General features: G+C 40.9%; 1 protein-coding gene across 2 annotated transcripts in view; it reads left to right on the forward strand.

Moving 5' to 3' along the window:
* LOC106609097 (ankyrin repeat- and BTB/POZ domain-containing protein 3-A) overlaps window positions 1–26179 on the forward strand; it is a 218147-nt gene that overhangs the window by 101202 nt on the left and 90766 nt on the right. Inside the window, exons 2-4 of one of the 2 annotated variants that reach the window (XM_014207500.3) lie at window positions 3424–3573; window positions 11498–11702; window positions 21393–21545. In XM_014207500.3, the coding sequence (XP_014062975.3) occupies window positions 3424–3573; window positions 11498–11702; window positions 21393–21545 (508 nt within the window). Of the gene's footprint in view, window positions 1–3423; window positions 3578–11497; window positions 11703–21392; window positions 21546–26179 lie in introns of those variants that run through there. The other variant, XM_014207503.3, reaches the window with a different exon arrangement.

A 26179-nucleotide genomic window follows, 5' to 3' on the forward strand; every position in this document is an offset into this window, starting at 1 on the left:
TTATTTTAAGAACGTGAAATGTCAGAATAATAGTAGAGAATTATTTCAGCTTTTATTTCTTTCATCACATTCCCTGTGGGTCAGAAGTTTACATGCACTCAATTAGTATTTGGTAGCATTGCCTTTAAATTGTTTAACTTGGGTTTAAACGTTTTGGGTAGCCTTCCACAAGCTTCCTACAAATAAGTTGGGTGAATTTTGGCCCATTCCTCCTGACAGAGCTGCTGTAACTGAGTCAGGTTTGTAGGCCTCCTTGCTCACACGCTTTTTCAGTTCTGCCCACAAATTTTCTATGGAATTGAGGTCAGGGATTTGATGGCCACTCCAATACCTTGACTTTGTTGTCCTTAAGCCATTTTGCCACAATGGCTTAACAACAACTTTGGAAGTATGCTTGGGGTCATTGTCCATTTGGAAGACCCATTTGCGACCAAGCTTTAACTTCCTGACTGATGTCTTGAGATGTTGCTTCAATATATCCACATAATATTCCTACCTCATGATGCCATCTATTTTGTGAACTGCAGCAAAGCACCCCCACAACATGATGCTGCCACCTCCATGCTTCACAGTTGGGATGGTGTTCTTCAGCTTGCAAGCTTCCCTCTTTTTCCTCCAAACATAACTATGGGCGAACAGTTCTATTTTTGTTTCATCAGACCAGAGTACACTTCTCCAAAATGTCAGATCTTTGTCCAAGTTGCAAACCATAGTCTGGCTTTTTTTATGGCGGCTTTGGAGCAGTGGCTTCTTCCTTGCTGAGCGGCCTTTAAGGTTATGTCGATATAGGACTCGTTTTACTGTGGATATAGATACTTTTATACTGTTTCCTCCAGCATCTTCACAAGGTCCTTTGCTGTTATTCTGGGACTGATTTACACTTTTTGCACCAAAGTACGTTCATCTCTAGGAGACAGAACACGACTCCTTCCTGAGTGGTATGATGGCTGTGTGGTCCCATGGTGTTTATAATTGCATACTATTCTTTGTACAGATGAACATGGTACCTTCAGGCGTTTGGAAATTGCTCCCAATGATGAACCAGACTTGGAGGTCTACAATTTCTCTGAGGTCTTGGCTGATTTCTTTTCATTTTCCCATGATGTCAAGCAAAGAGGCACTACGTTTGAAGCTAGGCCTTGAAATGCATCCACAGGTACACCTCAAATGATGTCAATTAGCCTATCAGAAGCTTCTAAAGCCATTTACATTATTTTCTGGAATTTTCCAAGCTGTTTAAAGGCACATTCAATTTAGTGTATGTAAACTTCTGACCCACTGGAATTTTGATACAGTGAAATAATCTGTCTGTACACAATTGTTGGAAAATGTACTTGTGTCATGCACAAAGTAGATGTCCTAACCGACTTGCCAGAAATATATTTTGTTGACAAGAAATGTGTGGAGTGGTTGAAAAACAAGTTTTAATGACACCAACCTAAGTGTATGTAAACTTCCGACTTCAACTGTATGTGTTGTGTCCCTCCCCCAATTTGCACCTGGCTGGGGAAGAGTGTGAGAAAATAGAAATTTTTACAATGTATGGAAATAATCTATTGTAATAACATTGTGCAGGATCCTGCAAGATATTGTGTAGTTTCAAACACTACAAAGGGTAAAGATGCGGGACACACACAGGTTCTTGGTGTTATGTTGAATCAGCAGGCCCAGGGAGGAGGAAAACGGAGTGAAGACAGAGCAAACCTTTTTGTTTAATTTTTACTTGTTTTCACACATGCGCACACTTATTACCATTGGGTCCAGTGGACCTGAACACCACATACATAATATATATGTTTAGGGTGGCACAAATGTGTTCTTTTACATGTTCTTTACAGAAAATGAGCCTCGACCAATGAGTCTCACGTTGAAAAAGTATTAATTGTATAATTTCTTTTAGCAAACATTGAAAATGGGTCCCACAGGCCCGAAAATTACACAAGGATTAAACTACTAGCACACAGCTCGGACACCCATGCATAACCCACAAGACATGCCACCAGAGGTCTCTTCACAATCCCCAAGTCCAAAACAGACTGGGAGGCGCACGGCACTACATAGAGCCGTGACTACATGGAACTATATTCCACATCAGGTAATTGATGCAAGCAATGGAAATGCATACATTATAAACTGGCAAAAATACACCATATGGAGCAATGGGGACTGTGAAGAGACATACACAAAGGTGCAGACACACGCATATGCACACGCACTCTACACACACATGCATTGTAATATTGTTGTATAGTGGTATCATACGTTTTGTGTAATGTAGTGCCATAATGTGTTTGGACCCCAGGAAGAGTAGCTGCTGTATTGGGAGCAGCTATTGGTGATCCCTAATAAATAAACATTGTTTTCCTTACTAATATTTGCTCTGTGCATTCCTATCAAAGTGCCTGTGTCATGATGTGTAATTTCTACTGTAACACCATATTTATGTGTGGAGCATAATGTATTCTGTGTATATCCCTTCATAACCGCAGACACGTGATGCAATTTCATACCCTTTATGGTGTTATACTCAATTGCGCTTATGTAGCAACATTTTCATTAGTTCTGTAAAACAATGCTAATGGCATCAAAATACGTATTGGCTTGTGTTGTATACTTTGACGCTACGCTGGTCATGACTAGAATTTGAATTATTTAGCATTTAGGCTAACCCTAACCCTTGAGGATGAAGGAGTGGGGAGGTGGGTGAGATTGTCAGTATAATTGCATACTGGAACTATATTTGAATTGTATGGGAACTTTATGTCCAATAACAAAAACCCGTGTTCAGTAATCATCTCCCTATAAAGCTGGCAGTGGACTATGTGGTCATTGAGGACAGCAGTGTCGATCAGATGGAAAAAGATCTTCATATACCACTTGGTGGGTTTCCGAGTGCATGGCTGCCTTATCCACTGCCACCATATTGCGATTTATAGTTAAGCACACAGTCTGGTTTGATTTTTCTCCCTCCTATCAGGTGATCCAACCTTCCCTGTGGCTCGTTCTTCTCCTGTAGCTACAAGACATAGCAATTGGTCTTCTTGCCCAGTGCAGCTCTCAACAAATACACATGCTCTTACAAAGATTGTAGAACTCAGTGTTCAAAGAGCTGCTCAACCTTTGACAACATAACCATCAACCACTTAAACTGGTACAATACTTCCACTGATGGTTGGCACAAATACACAAAATTCTAGAACTTGTTATTTACCATACTTTCACTGCAACCTGTAGTGTACTGTAAAATTACAGGAACTTTTTAACAGTGCAGCATTTCATGTCATGGTGGAGAGGGAAAGAACAGTATGGTTCTGCACAACCATCACAGCAGTAAAGAACCGTCAACCCTGACAAAGAACAATTCAATACCTTGTTTTCTGTACTCACCCCTGACCTCTAACCTCTGTCATGTGCCCTCACCAGGTGTGCTGAGCTTGCCGGACAATCTGACCCTGCACTGGGATCAGCGGCGCTCTGGGAAGGGTGGCAAGGGCAATGCCAACAATCAGGCCGAACTCCGCAACCTGGAACAGTCCCTACTGGCTACACGTGTGGGAAGCATCGCAGAGCTCAGTAAGTGTGTTTTTTAAATTTTTTTAACTACCATTGCAGTAGACGTTAATCAAGACCTTTGTCGTTCCTCTCGCTAATGGGAGGGATCCATAACTCCACGACATACCCTGTCCGGGAACTATGTTACAGCTGTTCCAACACCTGTTTATGAGTCCTGTGGTGGGCGTTTAATGCAAGGGTCACAGGCTTGATGGTGTTTACCCTTGACTTGAAAGGCTGAACCCCACCTCTAACCTCTGACCCTTTTGTCTTCTCTCTGTTGTATTTCAAATAGATCTATTCTGAACAAAAATATAAATGCAACATGTAAAGTGTTGGTCCAATGTTTCATAAGCTGAAATAAAAGATGCAGACATTTTCCATATGCACAAAAAGCTTATTTCTCTCAAAATGATGCCCAAATTTGTTTACATACCTGTTAGTTAGCATTTCTCCTTTGCCAAGACAATTCATCCACCTGACAGTTGTGGCATACTAAAAAGCTGATTAACCTCTTACATCCAGATGTGCCGCTAGCGGACCGCCTCGCCAATATCCAATGATAGAGCGTGGCGCGAATTACAAACACCTCAGAAATCCCAAAACTTCCATTTTTCAAACATGACTATTTTACACCATTTTAAAGACAAGACTCTCCTTTATCTAACCACACTGTCCGATTTCAAAAAGGCTTTAAAACGAAAGCAAAACATTAGATTATGTCAGAGTACCCAGCCAGAAATAATCCCACACCCATTTTTCAAGCTAGCATATAAATGTCACAAAAACCACAGCTAAATGCAGCACTAACCTTTGATCTTCATCAGATGACACTCCTAGGACATTGTTATACAATACATGCATGTTTTGTTCAATCAAGTTCATATTTATATCAAAAAACAGCTTTTTACATTAGCATGTGATGTTCAGAACTAGCATACCCACCGAAAACTTCCGGTGAATTTACTAAATTACTCAAGATAAACGTTCACAAAAAACATAACAATTATTTTTAAGAATTATAGATACAGAACTCCTTTATGCAATCGCTATGTCCGATTGTTAAAATAGCTTTTCGGTGAAAGCACATTTTGCAATATTCTGAGTAGATGGCCCAGCCATCATGGCTAGCTATTTTGACACCCACCAAGTTTGGCCTTCACCAAACTCAGATTTACTATAAGAAAAATTGGATTACCTTTGCTGTTCTTCGTCAGAATGCACTCCCAGGACTTCTACTTCAACACCCAATGTTGTTTTTGTTCCAAATAATCCATAGTTATATCCAAATAGCTGCGTTTTATTCGTGCGTTCAAGACACTATCCGAAGGGGGATGTGCCGGCGCGTATCGTGACAAATGTCAAAATATTCCATTACTGTACTTCGAAGCATGTCAAACGCTGTTTAAAATCTATTTTTATGCGATTTTTCTCATAAAATAGCGATAATATTCTGACCGGGAGACCTTATTTTCGTTCAAACACTGAAAATAGAAAATGGAGTCTTCACATGCACGCGCGCACCCGTGTCATTGTTCTCAGAACGACCACTTTCCTAAATCCCTACTGGTTTTCGCCCAGGGACTGCAGAGTCATCATTCCCCATTCTGGTGCCTTCTGAGAGCCTATGGGAGCCTTAGAAAATGTCACGTTACAGCAGAGATCCTCTATTTTTGATAAAGAGGCTATAGAAGGACAAGAAATGGTCAGACAGGGCACTTCCTGTATGGAATCTTCTCAGATTTTGGCCTGCCATATGAGTTCTGTTATACTCAGACACCATTCAAACAGTTTTAGAAACTTTAGGGTGTTTTCTATCCAAATCAAATAATTATATGCATATTATAGTTTCTGGGCAGGAGTAATAACCAGATTAAATCAGGTACGTTTTTTATCCAGCCGTGAAAATACTGCCCCCTATCCTAAACAGGTTAAACAGCATCCACATTACACAGGTGCACCTAGTGCTGGGGACAATAAAAAGCCACTCTACACAAAATTCTGCCACACATCTCAAGTTGAGGGAGCGTGCAATTGGCATGGTGACTGCAGGAATGTACACCAGAGCTTTTGCCAGAGAATTGAATGTTCATTTCTCTACCATAAGCCGCCTCCAACATCTTTTTAGAAAAGTTGGTAGTACATCCAACTGGCCTCACAACTGCAGACCACGTGTAACCACGCCAGCCCAGGACCTCCACATCCGGCATCTTAACCTGCGCCATCGTCTGACACTAGTCACCCCAACAGCTGATGAAACTGAGGAGTATTTATGTTTGTAATAATGCCCTTTTATGGGGAAAAACTCATTCTGACTTGCAGGTCCTGGCTCCACAGTGGGTGGGCCTATGCCCTCCCAGGCCCATCCATGGCTGCGCCCCTGCCCAGTCATGTGAAATCCATAGATTAGGGCCTATTTCATTTATTTCAATTGACTGATTTCCTTCTATGAACTAACTCAATACATTGGTGGAAATTGTTGCATTTATATTTTTGTTCAGTATTATTGACTATTGGGGCATGTTTTGGGCATATTTATGTGTATAGAAGAATACTGTTCATTGTTGAACGAAAATGTATATTTTCACTTTTCAACCCAACTCTCCAAGGCTCATACACATACCCTGACAGGTTGGAAGCACAGGGTCAGCCGTAGGGTCAGCAGCAGTGCAGCACCCCCGCTGCAGTTAAGTGCCTTGCTCAAAGCAATTTTGCTACTGATGCCAGAAACCAGTCAGATTTCTCACATCAGATCTGTGTCTGTTGGGGTTCAAAGATTATCCAATAAAAGCAGAGTGCCTAAAATGATCTGTAGTTAATAATGTCGACATTGTCTTATTGAAAGTCATGGGTTCTATAATTAAACAAGCCCAACATGTAAGACCCATAATGAATGAACAGGAAGGAAGGAGAACTTTTACGCTAAATTATGTCTGAATTTGTCAGTTACTATTTAAATGGTTTAAATGCATTTAAATAATGCGGCTTATTAACCATTCTGAGTGGCCAATCCTAATCATGTTGAGTCCTACAGTACATTGCTAGATCAAATCCCCGCGCTGACAAGGTAAAAATCTGTTCTATCCCTGAACTGGGCAGTTAACCCACTGTTCCTAGGCCGTCATTGTAAATAAGAATTTATTCTTAACTGGCTTGCCTAGTTAAATAAAGGTAAAAAAACAACAAACAAAAAAACATGCTGTCTAAGACAGCAAGACATCACATACTGTAGCAGTAGTTAAGATGGTGGCTTTTCAAACCCAGGTCCTACATTTACTATCTTAACTTTCTTCCAATGATGAATGAGAGATCCAAACAGAGTAATGAAAGAAATAGAGTTCTGATGCAAATCTCCCAAATGTTCCTTCATGGCCACTCAAGCCTTTTGAAGATAATCCCCAAGGAGTAGGAAAAGAATGGCTGATACATACATCGTCTGCACTCCTAAAAGATAACAGAAAGTGAAAACAAACTCCACTAAAGGGCACTGAAAATGTTTGAGGGAATGATTAGCAACTCGTTTGTACTGAAGTATACAGACCCATTATTCTAAAATGCATCACCAATGACCTCAATATGCTTTACACCTTTGAAGTTGCCATATGTTGGGAGAAAGGCTTACTGCTCTACACTTTTTGGATGTCTGGAAGTATATTTCCATTAGGTACTGTACATTCATGAAATGTATTGAATTTCACAGTTTCTGTATGTGTTAGCATGATTAGAAGTGCAAAACTCATTTCTTTCTCCTATTCCTGGAGGATTTACAGTCCAAATTCACTGCAGTATTGGAGTATAAGCAATTAAAATGACTAGCTTTGTTTTGAGCCAGCATTTCACCAGATGTCAGGAGTTGTGTGGGTGTGTGAATTAGAAATGTTATTGTGACTGAGAAAGCACTTGAATGAGGGAGTGTGTGAGGGCTTTAGCAAGGGTGTGTGAGCATTTTTGTATTGTAAGGGAATCACGTGCCATAGAAAATGATAGTATCTTATTGTGTTGTAGAGTGAATGTGATGTTAGGTGTCAAGCAATAGGTGGACCAGACACTCTTTTATATATAGAGTAGTATCTCTTGACAGATTAAACGTATGTCAGCCCTGCTGCTTAATCTGAGTGGATCAATGTAAATTATTATTTTGATATCATGATTTCGTGGAAGGGATAATTGAAGTAGGGCAGGAAAAGTTCTCTAGTGCTGCACATTAAAAGTTGCCAACTTGCAAAATAATTGCATTAAACTCCATATTGTCATTCAGTGCATTGCATGCATTCTGGATTATAAACAAAGGTGGACTTTTCTGACAGGGCGGGGGATAGGCTTTGGCAGAGGCTTTGAGAGGGGTGGTACTTGTCTGCTGATTTTGTTCAGTACATATTTGAACACCTCGACCCCCAGAAAGCAAATTGAGTAGCTGGCCAGAGCACACAAGATTTGATTTGGGTTCTGAGATTAAACAGGTATTATAAACCTATTCTAATCAAATTTTATTGGTCACATACACATGTTTAGCAGATGTTGCGAGTGTAGCGAAATAATTGTGCTTCTAGTTCCGACAGTGCAGCAATATCTAACAATTTCACAACAAATACCTAATACACACAAATCGAAGTAAAGGAATGGAATAAGAATATATAAATATATGGATGAGCAATTTAGAATGGCATAGGCTAAGATGCAATAGATAGTATAGAAAACCGTATATACATATGAGATGAGTAATGCAAGATATGTAAACATTATTAACCTGTTATGGCTAGGGGGCAGTATTTTCACGGCTGGATAAAAAACGTACCCGATTTAATCTGATTATTACTCCTGCCCAGAAACTAGAATATGCATATAATTATTAGCTTTGGATAGAAAACACTCCAAAGTTTCTAAAACTGTTTGAATGGTGTCTGTGTATAACAGAACTCATTTGGCAGGCCAAAACCTGAGAAGATTCTGTACAGGAAGTACCCTGTCTGACCATTTCTTGGCCTTCTTTGTCATCTCTATCCATTACAAAGGATCTCTGCTGTTACGTGACACTTCCTACGGCTCCAATGGGCTCTCAGAGCCTGGGAAAAAGCTGAATGACGTAATTCAAAGCCCTGGCTGAAACACATTATCGCCTTTGTCAAGTGGCCGATCAGGGGACAGTGGGTTTAGGCGCGTACACTGGCCGCCCCCGTCTTTCTTTTTTTCCCTCTATTTACCGAAACGCTTTTTTACGAGAAAAATGGCATTAAAATTGATTTTAAACAGCGGTTGACATGCTTCGAAGTACGGTAATGAAATATTTATAAATCTTTTGTCGCGCCATTCGGATAGTGTCTAGAACGCACGAACAAAACGCCGCTGTTGGACATAACTATGGATTATTTTGGACCAAACCAACATTTGTTATTGAAGTAGAAGTCCTGGGAGTGCATTCTGACGAAGAACATCAAAGGTAATCAAACTTTTCTAATAGTAAATCTGATTTTGGTGAATGCTAAACTTGGTGGGTGTCTAAATAGCTAGCCCTGTGATGCCGGGCTATCTACTGAGAATATTGTAAAATGTGCTTTCACCGAAAAGCTATTTTAAAATCGGACATATCGAGTGCATAGAGGAGTTCTGTATCTATAATTCTTAAAATAATTTATGTTTTTTGTGAACGTTTATCGTGAGTAATTTAGTAAATTCACCGGAGGTTTGCGGGGGGTATGCTAGTTCTGAACGTCACATGCTAATGTAAAAAAGCTGGTTTTTGATATAAATATGAACTTGATTGAACAAAACATGCATGCATTGTATAACATAATGTCCTAGGGTTGTCATCTGATGAAGATCATCAAAGGTTAGTGCTGCATTTAGCTGTGGTTTTGTTTTTTGTGACATTATATGCTGGCTTGAAAAATGGGTAGTCTGATTATTTCTGGCTGGGTACTCTGCTGACATAATCTAATGTTTTGCTTTCGCTGTAAAGCCTTTTTGAAATCGGACAGTGTGGTTAGATTAACGAGAGTCTTGTCTTTAAAATGCTGTAAAATAGTCATATGTTTGAAAAATGGAAGTTTTCGGATTTTAGAGGAATTTGTATTTCGCGCCACGCCCATCATTGGATATTGGAGCAGGTGTTCCGCTAGCGGAACATCTAGATGTAAGAGGTTAAAGTGATTAGTGTTCCCTTTAATAAAGTGGCCAGTGATTTACAGTCTGTATGTAGGCAGCAGTGATGGCTATTTAAGTCTGATGGCCTTGAGACAGAAGCTGTTTTTCAGTCTCTCGGTCCCAGCTTTGACGCACCTGTACTGACCTCGCTTTCTGGATGATAGCAGGCAGTGGGTCGGTTGGTTGCTGTCCTTGATTATCTTTTTGGCCTTCCTGTGACGAAGGCTTCAAAGTTTATACCCGGTGTGAATATACTATACACAATAAATTACGTTTTTTTTTTGTCCTCAAGGTAAACAAATGTACAGTACCCCACCTACTCATTCAAGGGTTTTTCTTTATTTTTACTATTTCTACATTCTAGAATAATAGTAAAGGCATTAACCATTAAATAACACATATGGAATCATGTAGTAACCTAAGTGTTAAATAAATCAAAATATCATTTTATATTTGATGACAGCATTGCACACTCTTGGCATTCTCTCAACCAGCTTCACCTGGAATGCTTTTCCAACAGTCTTGAAGGAGTTCCCAACTATGCAGAGCACTTGTTGGCTAGTTTTCCTTCACTCTGCGGTCCAACTCATCCCAGACCATCTCAATTGGGTGATTGTGGAGGCCAGGTCATCGGATGCAGCACTCCATCTCTCTTCTTCTTGGTAAAATAGCCCTTACACAGCCTGGAGGTGTGTTGGGTCGTTGTCCTGTTGAAAAACAAATGAGAGTCCCACTAAGTGCAAACCAGATGGGATGGCGTATCGCTGCAGAATGTGGTAGCCATGCTGGATTAGTCTGCCTTGAATTAAAAATAAATCACAGATGGTGTCACCAGCAAAGCACCCCCACACGCTTCACGGTGGGAACCACACATCCGGAGATCATCTGTTCACCTACACTGCGTCTCACAAAGACACGGCGGTTGGTACCAAAAACCTCATATTTGGACTCTTCAGACCAAAGGATAGATTTCCACCAGTCTAATGTCCATTGCTCATGTTTCTTGGCCCAAGCAGGTCTCTTCTTCTTATTGGTGTCTTTTTAGTAGTAGTTTCTTTGCAGCAATTTGACCATGAAGGCCTGATTTCATGTAGTCGCCTCTGAACAGGTGATGTTGTGTCTTACTTGAACTCTGATGCATTTATTTGGGCTGCAATTTCTGAGGCTGGTAACTCTAATGATCTTGTCCTCTGCAGCAGAGGTAACTTTGGGTCTTCCTTTCCTGTGGCGGTCCTCAGAGCCAGTTTTCATCATAGCGCTTGATGGGTCTTGCGACTGCACTTGAGAACTTTCAAAGTTCTAGAAATGTTCCAGATTGACTGACCTTCATGTCTTAAACTAATGATGGACTGTCATTTCTCTTTTCTTATTTAAGCCCTATTTGGTAAAATACAGCTATCTTCTGTTTACCACCCCTACCTTGTCACAACAAAACTGATTGGCTCAAACACATTAAGGAGAAAATAAAACCCACAAATGAAATTGACAAGGCACACCTGTTAATTGAAACGCATCCAAGGTGACTACCTCATGAAGATGGTTGAGAGAATGCCAAGAGTGTGAAAAGCTGTCAAGGCAAAAGGTGGTTATTTGAAGAATCTCAAATCTAAAATGTATTTCGATTTGTTTAACACTTTTTTTGGTTACTACATGAATCCATATGGGTTATTTCATAGTGTTGATGTCTTCGCTATTATTCTACAATGTAGAAAACAGTGAAAATTAAGAAAAACCCTTGAATGAGGTGTCCAAACTTTTGACTGCTACTGTACAAACAAAATCCCTTGTTTTTTTTCCATTGTAGGTGATTTGATGTCACGGGCCATGCACCATCTCCAGCCATTGCGCATTAAGAACCCTAGCAACGGCATGCCAGTCCACCAGAAGAGCAGGTCGGTGCACTGGGAGCCTGAGGCACTCTACACTCTCTGCTACTTCATGCAATGTCCCCAGATAGAGTGGGAGAACCCGAACTTGGAGCCCTCCAAAGTCACCCTGCAGATCGAGAGGTGAGTCCAACCTTGCTCCACTACCCATAATACACTCTTAGATGTAAAGGTGCCTGGAAGAACCGTTTGAGTTGCTACACCGGCGGAACCTTTCCAGTTGAAAAAGGTTCCTTGAGGAAATCTGGTGTAAAGGTTCAAACATGAACCTTTTTATGATGGGAGGGTTTCAATTTTGAACTTAATATAAAAAAATTAAGTTATGAATAATCAAAAGTTTTAAAGAATATAGAATTAACTAATTCAAAGAATGAAAAAATGTAATAATATATATGCTCAAGCCCACAGACATTCGTTCTGACTGTCTGCTCAGACTAACAGCCTCACCTGTTGTTCCTGTCAATCAGACACGCAGTGTCAACCAAAGATGAGTGAGGGAGGGCCGAGCCAACTAACTCAGTCACACACTTAGCAGCTGTGAAATGAGTCAGAAGTACAGTAGCATTTGGATGCATTTTAATAATGTAGACAATGTTAGAGCACAGTGTAGAATTTGCCAAAACAAAATCTCATATAAAGCCGGTTCTACGCACAACCTACACCGGGATATGTGAACTGTGAACCCAACTGTGAAGATAGCTGTAGCGGCGCTTTGAGAAACTAGCGAGCCTGCTAGTGATAGTGGTGGAGTCAGCACCTCCACACGTGGAAAAGTATCCACTCAGTCAAGTAGGCCTACTCCGCAACCCACAGCAACGCAGTCTTCTATGGACCAGTTTATGTCTGTAGCAAAACAAGGCCAAATTGATATTTTATTGGCTAAAATGATTGCAACCGATTTCCAGGCATTTATTGATTATAGAGAAATTATAGCAATAGTCTAAATCCAAATGTACACAATTCCAAGCAGGAAAACCCTTTCAAAATAACTTATTCCACAACTGTACGAGATCACACAGGCTTCAGTGTGGGAAAGAGTCCAAAAAGCTACTGCAGTTTGCCTTACCACTGACTTCTGGACATCAAGGGTAACCACTTCTTACATGTCACTTCAATGTCTAGCTGTCTTCTGGACTGCTTTGAGTTCAGAGACAGACACACCTCAGATAACTTGGCAGAGGAAGTGTTGAGTGGCCAGAGAATGACAAGTAGATGGAAAAGTGGTCTGTTGTGTTAGCGACAATGCAGCTAACATAACCAAAGCCATGAACATTTTAAAATGGATGCGTCATCCATGTCTTGCCCACACAATCAACCTGATTGTAAGAGATGCTCTGAAGGTAATGAAGCCCACTGTGGACAGAACTTCCACAGGAGCACAGTCCGTGCTGAGAAATTTAAGTCTACACAACGCTAGAAGGGGATGCATTATTTTTCATAACAAACCAATGCATTTTTTAAATATTTTCTTTTTAACCTGTTGGGGCTAGGGGGCAGTATTTTCACGGCTGGATAAAAAAACGTACCCGATTTAATCTGGTTACTACTCCTGCCCAGAAACTAGAATATGCATATAATTAGTAGATTTGGATAGAAAACACTCTAAAGTTTCTAAAACTGTTTGAATGGTGTCTGTGTATAACAGAACTCATATGGCAGGCCAAAATCTGAGAAGATTCCATACAGGAAGTGCCCTGTCTGACAATTTGTTGTCCTTCTGTTGCATCTCTATCGAAATTACAGCATCTGTGCTGTAACGTGACACTTTCTAAGGCTTCCATTGGCTCTCTAAAGCTGCCAGAAAGTGGAATGGGGTGTCTGCTGTCTCTGGGCAAAGTACAGCAGCTCTGTTTGTGAGTGGTCAGCCTGGGAACAGTGAGACTGAGATGCGCATTCACGAGACTTCTCCTTTTTTTTCTTTCAGCCTTTGAATGAATACAACGTTGCCCGGTTGGAATATTATCGCTATTTTAAGAGAAAAATAGCATAAATTGATTTTAAACAGCGTTTGACATGCTTCTAAGTACGGTAATAGAATATTTTTACATTTTGTCACGAAATGCGCTTGCGCGCTACCCTTCAGATAGTGACCTGAACACACAAACAAAATGGCGGTATTTGGATATAACTGGATTATTTGGAACCAAAACATTTGGTGAAGTAGAAGTCATGGGAGTGCATTCTGACGAAGAACAGCAAAGGTAATCCACATTTTCTAATAGTAATTCTGAGTTTAGTGAGCCCCAAACTTGCTGGGTGTCAAATTAGCTAGCCTGTGATGGCTGAGCTATGTACTCAGAATATTGCAAAATGTGCTTTCACCAAAAAGCTATTTTAAAATCGGACATAGCTTGTGCATAAAGGAGTTCTGTATCTATAATTCTTAAAATAATTATGTATTTTGTCAACGTTTAGTTAGTTGTGTGCAAATACCTCTGTTTTGTTCGTGCGTTCAGGTCACTATCCAAAGGGTAACGCGCAAGCGCATTTCGAGACACAAAATTTCAAAATGTTCCATTACCGTACTTAGAAGCATGTCAAACGCTGTTTAAAATCAATTTTTGTCATTTTTCTCGTAAAATAGCGATAATATTCCAACCGGACAATGCTGTATTCATTCAAAAAGTAAGAGAAAAAATGGCGGTCTCGTTATGTAGCCTTAAAGTGCTACATAACCCCAAGGGGCACTGTAGTTTTGATAGAGACGCAAATGGAGAACTACAAATTCGCAGACAGGCCACTTCCTGCTTGGAATTTTCTCAGGTTTTGGCCTGCCATATGAGTTCTGTTATACTAGGACACCATTCAAACAGTTTTAGAAACTTCAGTGCTTTCTATCCAAATCTACAAATAATATGCATATTCTCGTTTCTGGGCAAGAGTAGTAACCAGTTTAAATCGGGTATGTTTTTTATCCGGCTGTGAAAATACTGCCCCCTAGCCCCAACAGGTTAACTGACTTGCCTAGTTAAATAAAGGTAAAATTACATTTTTAAGTCATGCACAATTATCAGTTTCTATTTGGTTTATGTCGCCCATTCATTGTCAGTTAGACACATTAGTGTCTTGGGACACAAAAGCAGAATTTGTGCTCTAACTCCCCCTTGCACTGGTCTGGAGTAATGAAGCAGGGTACCGTACTAAACCACAAATTACCTCTATCCTGCAACATAATCTCAACTTTTAGTTGAGCAACCACTGTATGATTAAAATTCTTCTATTGAAATGAAGTTTACTAGCTACCTTGCAAGCTAGGTATCTAACCACCACCAAGTAGCTTGGTGGTGGTTAACTTTATTTGTGAGATTAGCATAGAAACATTGAAATGACAACTATTGTTAGCTTTAAAAACAGAATCATGCAATAAATAAAAAATGCTCACTCACTGTAACTGGTGCTGATCAAATAAAAATGTAATCTCTGCCCTTACATAGCCTCGTTTAGAATCCATAGTGGACTTAAACTCCTGTCTTTAACATGTAGGGTCAGCATTCCTGAACAGTCCTATTACAAGTCAGAATGTTGAATAAACTTCATTTTAAATGAAGATGAATTGCTATGTGTGTGACGTAAGGATGAAACCTGTATAAAAAGTGTCTGCCAAGGCTGGAAAGTCAGTTGCTTCATGAACCAGCTTGGCTTATATTATTTTGTATTAAAGTTTATTTGAGCTCACAGGCTCCGGTATTTGTGAAAAATTATTGACTGAATATTTCCACGACAAGTCATTCCCTTAGCAGCAAGAGCCTCTCGGTGGATGCTGCAGTGTACCCAAGTGACGTCGGGAGCAACTGCTTGCACGTGCGTTACCACTACACTATGTCTCACTGTCTTGGCTTTTGCGCCATCAGTACACATCTTGACCATCCATTTGATGTCACGAAGCTCTCCAGTACTTTAAAAATATCCTCTCCTGTTGTCCTGTTTTCCAGTGGTTTGCAGAAGAGGATGTCTTTCTTAATTGACCCCCCATAAACGTAACGGTCATCTACCAGGAGCTGTGCCAGGTCCGCCAAGCTTGTTGACTCATCCAGCTGTAAAGCGTAGAATTGTATGTGAAGCAGTAATTGTGTCAACATCTCCACGCGTGTCACTGATGCGTCGTGAAACTGTTTTTTGATGTATTTGTTTTTGGGCCTTTTCCCCCAGCACTGTCCCAGCCATATCTGTGGCAGCAGGAAGAATGAAGTCCTCCACAATAGAATGAAGTCCTATCCACTCGGGAGCTCACCATATAAGACGCTTCTAGCCTCTTCTTATTAACGTTATCTGTTGCTTTTATACTACTCGAAAGTCGTCTTAATTCTCGCTCAAACTCCTGTGGTTTATTTTTCAAATTGCCATGTTTTGTTTCTAAATGTCTGCGCAATAGTGAAGGTTTCATCGAGTTGTGAAATACTGTGTTATATGTGCAAAAGTACTGTGGCTGAGGAAAGGCACTACTCCCAATATAAGGGAACCCCAAATCAATGTGGCTCATCATATTTGTGCCTCTTTGATGGTCCAACGTCCCTGTCTGTTCGGTGCTTTCCCAGGTAAGGGGGTAGTAGCTCTTCGGCTGCATCAGATTCCCAACTGTCAGTGTCCATGCTAGCTGGACTGACAACAAATGTAGAATTACTGATGCTAGCATTGGATGTGCTTGTGGAAGCAGAACAACTTGTGTCGTTGACAGGTGCAGTACTGCTGGTAGTAGCAGTACTACCAGTAGAGCTGGTATGTGTCTCTGGACACAGGCCTTACTCAATTTTCGAGCAAACAGAATGAGCAGCAGCTACGTTAGGCTACATATGGACCGTTAGTGTTAATTATTTGACATTGTGTTAATTATTTGACATTGTGTTATTTCGCTGAACACGAGATGGTTTAATTTTATATTTGGCAGTGAAATGAGGCTACACAGGCAAGAAAAAAAACTCACCCAAATGTATAGCCCCATTGGAAAATATAAATGGACTGTTTGAAAATGTGAATAATGAATTTTTAAATATATTTTTAAATGTGAATCACGTTTTTATTTGGCATACCCCTGATGGCATTGGCAATTTTGGGAATACCTGCTGTAGCGTAGCCTTTTTGGTTTGGTAGACAATCTTTGGATGTCATTGCTCACTTGCTTCTGGTAAAGTGATAAAGGCATTGACGTACTGCCTCGAGAAAAGGGTGTGGGGAATGAGTGTCAAATTAGTCAGCTGGCTGCTGAGAAATGGAAAAATCCCTGCAGTTTGTTTTGCCGGAGCAGACTGTCTCATCTTGGGGAGAGGTTATGTCAAATCTGGTGACCTTCAAAAAGTAGGCCAATCAAACACAGTGCACTGATATTCAAAGGATGCATGTTGTTGTAATTAATTATAAACATTCACATGTAAAGGTTTCAGGCTGTAGTAGCTCAGAAAAGTTGTGCAATACGTGGGAATGTGGAACATAATCTATTATAATTTGGCTGCTCTAAATTATTTTGACCAACAGGGGTCACAAGTGTACACTGTTGATCAAAGCAAGAATTTCCCTGTATTTAGCACCATCCATCATTCCTTCAATTCTGACCAGTTTCCCAGTCCCTGCCGATGGAAAAACATCCCCACAGCATGATGCTGCCACTACCATGCTTCACTGTGGGATGGTGTTCTCGGGGTGTTGGGTTTGCATCAGACATAGCATTTTCCTATATGGCCAAAAAGCTACATTTTAGTCTCATCTCAGCAGAATACCTTCTTCCATATCCTGTTGGGGCAGTATTTTCATGGCCGGATGAAAAACGTACCCAATTTGAACAGGTTACTACTCTGGCCCAGAAACTACAATATGCATATTATTAGTAGATTTGGATAGAAAACACTCTGAAGTTTCTAAAACTGTTTGAATGGTGTCTAAGTACAACAGAACTCATATGGCAGGCAACCTGAGAAAAATACAAGCAGGAAATAAATCTTGTGGCTGTACTATTTTCAAGTCATTGCCAATGGAACACACAGTGACAAAGGATTAATTTTGCACTTCCTAAGGCTTCCACTAGATGTCAACAGTCTTTAGAAAGTTGTTAGAGGCGTCTATGATGAACAGAGACCGAATGAGAAGGCTGGGAAGTTGGTAACTCAGGGAATGACATCATTTCATTGGTGCGCGTTCATGAGGGAGGAACCTCTGTTCCAAAACGTTTTTCAAGACACAGGAATGGTTCGGTTGAAATGTTACTGAAGTTTCACGTTAAAATGGACCTAAAGATTGATGCTATACAACGTTTGACATGTTTGAACGAACGTAAATAGATTTTTTTTTTTACTTTTCATCGTGACACTTTCCTCGCGCTTCCTGAGTAGCTTACTGAACGCGCTAACAACATGGCGTTATTTGGACATAAATTATTAACTTTATCGAACAAAACAACATTTGTTGTGGACCTGATGAAGATTATTAAAGGTAAGTGAATATTTCTAACGTTATTTATGCATTTAGATGACTCCAAAATGGCGGCTCTCTGTATTGCCTAGTGTGTTTTTCTGAGCGCAGTACTCAGATTATTGCAAAGTGTACTTTCCCAGTAAAGTTATCTTGAAATCTGTCAATGTGGTTGCATTCAGGAGATGTTAATCTATAATTCTTTGAATAACAGTTTAATATTTTATCAACATTTATAATGAGTATTTTTGTAAATTCACCGGTAGTTTTGGGGGAGAGACATTCTGAACTTCACGCGTCGCTGTAAAATGCTGTTTTTGGATATAAATATGAACTCGATAGAACAGAAAATGCATGTATTGTCTAACAATGTCCTAGAAGTGTCATCTGATGAAGATTGTCAAAGGTTAGTGCATCATTTTAGCTGGTTTTCTGCTTTTGGTGACGCCTGTCCTTGCATTGAAAATGGCTGTGTAATTTTTGTCCATGTACTCTCCTAACATAATCTAACTTTATGCTTTCGCCATAAAGCCTCTTTGAAATCGGACAATGTGGTTGGATTAACCTCTTAAATCTAGACGTTCCGCTAGCGGAACACCTGCTCCAATATCCAATGACGGGCGTGGCGCGAATTACAAATTCCTCAAATACAAAAACGTCCATTTTTCAAATATGACTATTTTACAGCATTTTAACTTCTCCAGGGCCGGCGGGACGAAATCGTCCCCCCTACGTAACAGCCAGTGGAATCCTGTGGCGCGTTATTCAAATACCTTAGTAATGCTATTACTTCAATTTTTCAAACATATGACTATTCTACACCATTTTAAGACAAGACTCTCGTTAATCTAACCACACTGTCCGATTTCAAAAAGGCTTTACAACGAAAGCAAAACATTAGATTATGTCAGCAGAGTACCCAGCCAGAAATAATCCCACACCCATTTTTCAAGCTAGCATATAATGTCACATTAACCCAGAAGACAGCTAAATGCAGCACTAACCTTTGATCTTCATCAGATGACACACCTAGGACATTGTTATACAATACATGCATGTTTTGTTCAATCAAGTTCATATTTATATCAAAAACCAGCTTTTTACATTAGCATGTGACGTTCAGAACTAGCATACCCACCGAACACTTCCGGTGAATTTACTAAATTACTCACGATAAACGTTCACAAAAAACATAACAATTATTTTAAGAATTATAGATACAGAACTCCTTTGTGCAATCGAGGTGTCCGATTTTAAAATAGCTTTTCGGTGAAAGCATATTTTTCAATATTCTGAGTAGATAGCCCAGCCATCATGGCTAGCTATTTAGACACCCACCAAACTCCGATTTTACTATTAGAAAAGTTTGATTACCTTTGGTGTTCTTCGTCAGAATGCACTCCCAGGACTGCTACTTCAATAACAAATGTTGGTTTGGTTCAAAATAATCCATTGTTATATCCAAATAGCGGCGTTTTGTTCATCCTTTCAAGACACTATCCAAGGGTGACGAAGGGTCATGTGCACAACGCATTTCGTGAATAAAAATGTCAACCGCTGTTTAAAATCAATTTTTATGCCATTTTTCTCGTAAAAAAGCGATAATATTCCGACCGGGAGTGGTTTTCGTTCAAAGATAAAACATGGAGTCAACTCGTGCACGAGCCTGAGTCTCACAGTACTGTGACCAGCCACTATCCAAACGCGCTAATGTTTTTCAGCCAGAGCCTGCAAAGCCACGATTCAGCTTTTTGCCACCTTCTGAGAGCCCATGGGAGCCGTAGGAAGTGTCACGTAACAGCAGAGATCCCCTGTATTGGATAGAGATAATCAAGAAGGGCAAGAAATTGTCAGACAGGGCACTTCCTGCATGGAATCTTCTCAGGTTTTGGCCTGCCAAATGAGTTCTGTTATACTCACAGACACCATTCAAACAGTTTTAGAAACTTTGGAGTGTTTTCTATCCAAAGCTAATAATTATATGCATATTCTAGTTTCTGGGCAGGAGTAATAATCAGATTAAATCGGGTACGTTTTTTTATCCAGCCGTGAAAATACTGCCCCCTAGCCATAACAGGTTAGTGTACATTCCCTAACACTGAGAAAGTGTAACAGCATCAGCACTAAGCACAATGTTAATTTAACACTGAAAAGTGGACTCGTATACATAATGGCTTAGTGTTAAATTGAAGACTGTTAGTGTTGATTCAACACTAGAGAATTTGCTGTGTAGTATAACACCTATACCTTTTGAATAAACATCACCCTCAACAGTTTAGAAATAAATGTTTTTTCTTTAACATACAACCGCAAACATAATGAGAGGACCTATGACATGAAAAGCAAGCTTATCTCCCACCTTAAAATGATCGTCCCTTTGGCGATCGTTATATAATTTGAGCTTTTCCTCTCAAATGGTGAATGGGAAGATTTCATCAGCATCCTTTTCGAGAGAGATCAGAAATGTGAAATATGAACATGTCAAACAGGGGAAGTTCCTTAGCAGATTGTGATTGAAGTAACCTTTAACAGCATAGAGGAGCCATTTCTGTACCAACTTATCTCTGGATTAATGTGTCTGTGGAAATGGCATATTCAGTCAATTCTTGAATAATTGGAGTCTGTGTAAACCTTGAAACTGGTCTTGATAGAGTAACTGATTTGATTTGTGATCAAATGAAAATGATACTCTGAGCATACATTATGATCAAGACAGTATACATCATGATTTAACAGGTTCAAAATCAAGATTGTAACTTTTTTCCGCATGGTTTTGCAATGCCAATGCAGGGTCCACAGCGGTGGACAAGCCAAAGTAAATCTCAGTTGTCCATGCTGAAGAGTAACACTGGTTATGAACAGCCTAGTGAGTAGTCTCGGAAATCCCAGACCTAGGGCAACAACACTAGGTCTTCGAAGCAGGAATATAAAATCTTCCTGGGAGGGTGCTCTTCACACAGACAATTCTCCCAACAAATTACAAGTTTGGGTAGGCAGGGCTTAAAATGTGGACAGGAATTGTGCTCTTTGAAAAATAAGAGGCGGACCCAATGACAGACATGGACCCGATGCGGACGCAAATAGCTAGGCTATTTATAGCCACAGCCAGTCAGTGGTAGAATGTTAGCTGTCATGGTGCAAACAAACTACTCACTTGCGAAATAGATACTCATTGAAAATATCCATCTGGCTAGCTTCCAATTTTGTGTCTGGTGGGGATGTTTATCCCATGGCACAAACGGATAAGGCTCTGGGCGGATTTCCTACGTGTCCATTTCTGACCTGTTTCCTACTATACCAAACGGATGTTTGTATCTGTGCAGACGTGTATGCTGGAACATTATTAATGTGGGAGACAACCAGTCTGCCAAGGTAGACTACATAGTGAGAGCTAATGGTGTGTCCCCCTTTCAGGCCCTTCCTTTTACTGCCCCCGCTGATGGAGTGGATTCGGGTGGCGGTGGCACACACAGAACACAGGCGCAGCTTCTCTGTGGACAGCGACGACGTGAGACAAGCTGCCAGGTTGCTCCTGCCAGGGGTGGACTGTGAGCCACGGCAGCTAAAGTAAGACATGACATGGATGAACATACAAGTGTACACACACACACACACACACACACACATAAAAATCTCTCTCAGACAGGCACACACAATTACTGAACACAGGATTGTGCATTTATTCCGACATACAGTGGCAAGAAAAAGTACGTGAACCCTTTGGAATTCTGGTTTTCTGTATAAATTGGTCATAAAATTTGATTTGACCTTCATCTAAGTCACAACAGACAAACACAGTCTACTGAAACTAATAACACACAATTTTTTTTTCTTGTCTATATTGAATACATATTTTGAACACTCAGTGTAGGTTGGAAAAAGTATGTGAATCCCTAGGTTAACCTGTCTGGGCTAGGGGGCAGTATTTTCACGGCCGGATAAAAAACGTACCCGATTTTACACTGGTTACTACTCTTGCCCAGAAACGAGAATATGCATATTATTAGTAGATTTGGATAGAAAACACCCTAAAGTTTCTAAAACTGTTTGAATGGTGTCTGTGAGTATAACAGAACTCATATGGCAGGCAAAAACCTGAGAAGATTCCATGCAGGAAGTGGCCTGTCTGACAATTTGTAGTCCTTCTGTTGCATCTCTATCGAAATTACAGCATCTGTGCGAGTTTGCTATTCACAAGAAGAATTGCCTGATATGAACCATGCCTCAAACAAAAGAGATCTCAGAAAACCTAAGATTAAGAATTGTTGACTTGCATAAAGCTGGAAAGGGTTACAAAAGTATCTCTAAAGGCCTTGATGTTCATCAGTCTACAGTAAGACAAATTGTTTATAAATGGAGAAAGTTCAGCACTGTTGCTACTCTCCCTATGAGTGGCCGTCCTGCAAAGATGACTGCAACTACACAGTGCAGAATGCTCAATGAGGTTAAGAAGAATCTTAGTGTCAGCTAAAGACTTCCAGAAATCCCTGGAACATGCTAACATCTCTGTTGACGAGTCAATGATACGTAAAACACTAAACAAGAATGATGTTCATGGGAGGACACCACAGAAGAAGCCACTGCTGTCCAAAAAAACATTGCTGCACGTCTGAAGTTCGCAGAAGAGCATCTGGCTGTTCCACAGCGCTACTGGCAAAATACACTGCTCCAAAAATAAAGGGAACACTAAAATAACACATCCTAGATCTGAATGAAATGATCTCATTAAATACTTTTTTTTTACATAGTTAAATGTGCTGGCAACAATCACACAAAAATAATCAATGGAAATCCAATTTATCAACCCATGGAGGTCTGGATTTGGAGTCACACTCAAAATTAAAGTGGAAAACAACACTACAGGCTGATCCAACTTTGATGTAATTTCCTTAACAAGTCAAAATGAGGCTCAGTAGTGTGTGTGTGGCCTCCACGTGCCTGTATGACCTCCCTACAATGCATGGGCATGCTCCTGATGAGGTGGCGGAGGGATCTCCTCCCAGACCTGGACTAACGCATCCGCCGACTCCTGGACAGTCTGTGGTGCAACGTGACGTTGGTGGATGGAGTGAGACATGATGTCCCAGATGTGCTCAATTGGATTCAGGTCTGGGGAACGGGCAGGCCAGTCCATAGCATCAATGCCTTCCTCTTGCAGGAACTGCTGACACACTCCAGCCGCATGAGGTCTAGCATTGTCTTGCATTAGGAGGAACCCAGGGCCAACCGCACCAGCATATGGTCTCACAAGGGGTCTGAGGATCTCATCTCGGTACCTAATGGCAGTCAGGCTACCTCTGGCGAGCACATGGAGGGTTGTGCGGCCCCCCTAAGAAATGCCACCCCACACCATGACTGACCCACCGCCAAACCGGTCATGCTGGAGGATGTTGCAGGCAGCAGAACGTTCTCCACGGCGTCTCCAGACTCTGTCACGTCTGTCACATGCTCAGTGTGAACCTGCTTTCATCTGTGAAGAGCACAGGGCGCCAGTGGCGAATTTGCCAATCTTGGTGTTCTCTGGCAAATGCCAAACGTCCTGCACGGTGTTGGGCTGTAAAGTTAGTGTGGGAGAGGTGGAAAAAGTGTTATCGATCAATAATCACAAACCTCCTGGCATTGTTAACTTAGATGGAAAGCTACTGAGGATGGTAACTGACTTTATAGCCAATCCTATCGGTCATATATTCAATCTGATGCTAGAGGAAAGTCTTTGTCCTCAGGCCTGGAGGGAAGCCAATGTCATTCCACTACCCAAGAATGGCAAAGTGGCCTTTACTGGTTCTAACAGCAGACCTATCAGCTTGGTGCCAGCTCTTAGCAAACTGTTGGGAAAAAAATTGGGTTTGACCAATTACAATGCTACAGTATTTATCTATAAACAAATTAACCACAGACTTTCAGGGCACTCAACATATAAAGCACTGACCAAATGACTGATCATTGGTTGAAAGAAACCGATAAAGAAGATTGTGGCAGCTGTACTTTTAGATTTCAGTGCAGCCTTTGATATTATTGACCATAACCAGTTGAGAAAAACATGTTATGGCTTTTCAATCTCAGCTCTAAATCCACAATATGGCAACCTAATAGAACTCAGAAGACTTTCTTTATTGGAAGCTTCTCTAATGTCAAACATGTTAAGTTTTTTTTTTTTTTTTTTACCAATTAACAAAGCATATGTGTCCATGAATGCTGATGATTCAAACATATACACATCAGTAACCACAGCTAATGAAGTCACTGAAACCCTTAACAAAGAGTTGGTCTGTTTTGGAATGGGTGGGCAGCAATAAACTGGCCCTGAACATGTCTAAAACTAAGAGCATTGTATTTGGTACAAATCATTCCCTGAATACTAGACCTCAGCTGAATCTGGTAATGAATGGTGTGGATGTTGAACAAGTTGAGGAGATTCAATTGCTTGGTGTTTCCTTAGATTGCAAACTGTCATGGTCAAAACATAGAGTCAATTGTTGTAGAAATGGGGAGAGGTCGGTCCGTATTAAAGAGATGTGCTGCTTTTTTGAAACCAGACTCCACAGATCAAGTCCTGCAGGCTCTAGTTGTATCTTGATTATTGTCCAGTCATAATGGTCAAGTGCTGCAAAGAAAGACCTAGTTAAGGCTCAAATTTATAAGGCTGTATAAAATGTAAGATGAAACTAATGTCATGTAGCTAGATATCGTTGATCACCGCTCGCAGACAGACAATCAACGGGCTCCTAACCAATTGTGCCATTTTACTTATTTTTCTGCCACCATCACTTATGACCTAAAAGAGCTTCTGGATATCAGAACAGCGATTACTCACCTTGAACTGGATGAAGATTTTTTTTCTTTAACGAATCGGACGCTAAGTATTTACTGCTGATACTGGACCAGAACCAAATCTCTGTAATTCACATGAAGACGGGACCGGGTGCCTTGTGAGAATTAGTCGGCGAGTGGGTAACCCGCCTCTACCATCAGTCCTATTGGCCAACTTGCAATCATTGGAGAATACGCTGGAAGAGCTTTGTTCAAGACTATCCTACCAACGAGACATTAAAAACGAATATCCTATGTTTCACTGAGTCATAGCTAAATGATGACATGGATAATATACAGTTGGCAGGGCTTTCCGTGCATCAGCAAGACGGAACAGCTGCCTCCTGTAAGACGGGGGGTGGAGGTCTGTGTCTATTAGTCAATAATGCAAAATCTAATATTAAGGAAGTCTCTGGGTTTTGTTCGCCTGAGGTAATCTCATGATAAACTGCAGACCACACTATTTACCAAGAGTTTATCTAGGTTTTCCAAGATGGCATAGCAGTAGGACGTGTGTTTGTCTTTGTCTTATCACGTGTAGATAGCCGGTCGTTTTCGTATATATATCTTAATCTCACTTTCTATCTACAAACTAAATATACTTTCTTGCAACCCGCTCACCCAATGTGGTACGGATCTGCAATTTTTATTCCTTATAACTGGAACTTCCATCAGGAGCTAGCCAGCTAACTAGTCTTTGTTAGCCACAGCTAGCAGTCTTCACCTTTTTCTCGGTCACCAGCCAGCCTTAGCTCGGGCATCACCGGCCAGTCTGCACAGCACGATATCAACCCAGAGCATATCGGACTGCTTCTCCCTACCACATCACTGGAATCATGCCGCTCTGGATCATTACACCGGATCATTGCAGCTAGCTAGCTGAAAACGAGAGGCTACTGTTAGCTAACGCCTCTGTCCCGAAGTAAGCACCAGCTAGCCTTGAGCTAGTCTTGAGCTAGGCCCATATACCAGCTAATTTTGGGCTACAATACCTCCTTTGCCAATTGGCCTGGACCCTTTATTGTCGACACGAAGCCCCGCCGATCCATCACGAATGGACTGCTGACGTGATCACCCAATGTGGTCTCAACAGGCTATTCTGTTACGTTGTTGATGAAGAACCATCTACTAGCCCCGGCCTGCTCACTCTTCTGAACGCTGTGTCCCCTGCTCGCCTAGCGTAGTAGTGACTACCGAATGGCACCCTGACTCACCTATTGCTGCTCTTTTGACTCTATGATCACTCGGCTACACAGCTGATGCCCCCTGGACTGTTTCAATAACACGGTACCTCATTTTGTTTACCTGTCGGCCACAGCCTCAACTCAGGTGCTGTATGTACCTAACTGACCCGCTCTGCCTATTCAACGCCATATACCCATTGTTGTGTT

The sequence above is a fragment of the Salmo salar genome, chromosome 07 (assembly GCF_965601325.2).
Source record: "Salmo salar chromosome 07, fSalSal1, whole genome shotgun sequence".
Lineage (NCBI taxonomy): Eukaryota > Metazoa > Chordata > Actinopteri > Salmoniformes > Salmonidae > Salmo > Salmo salar.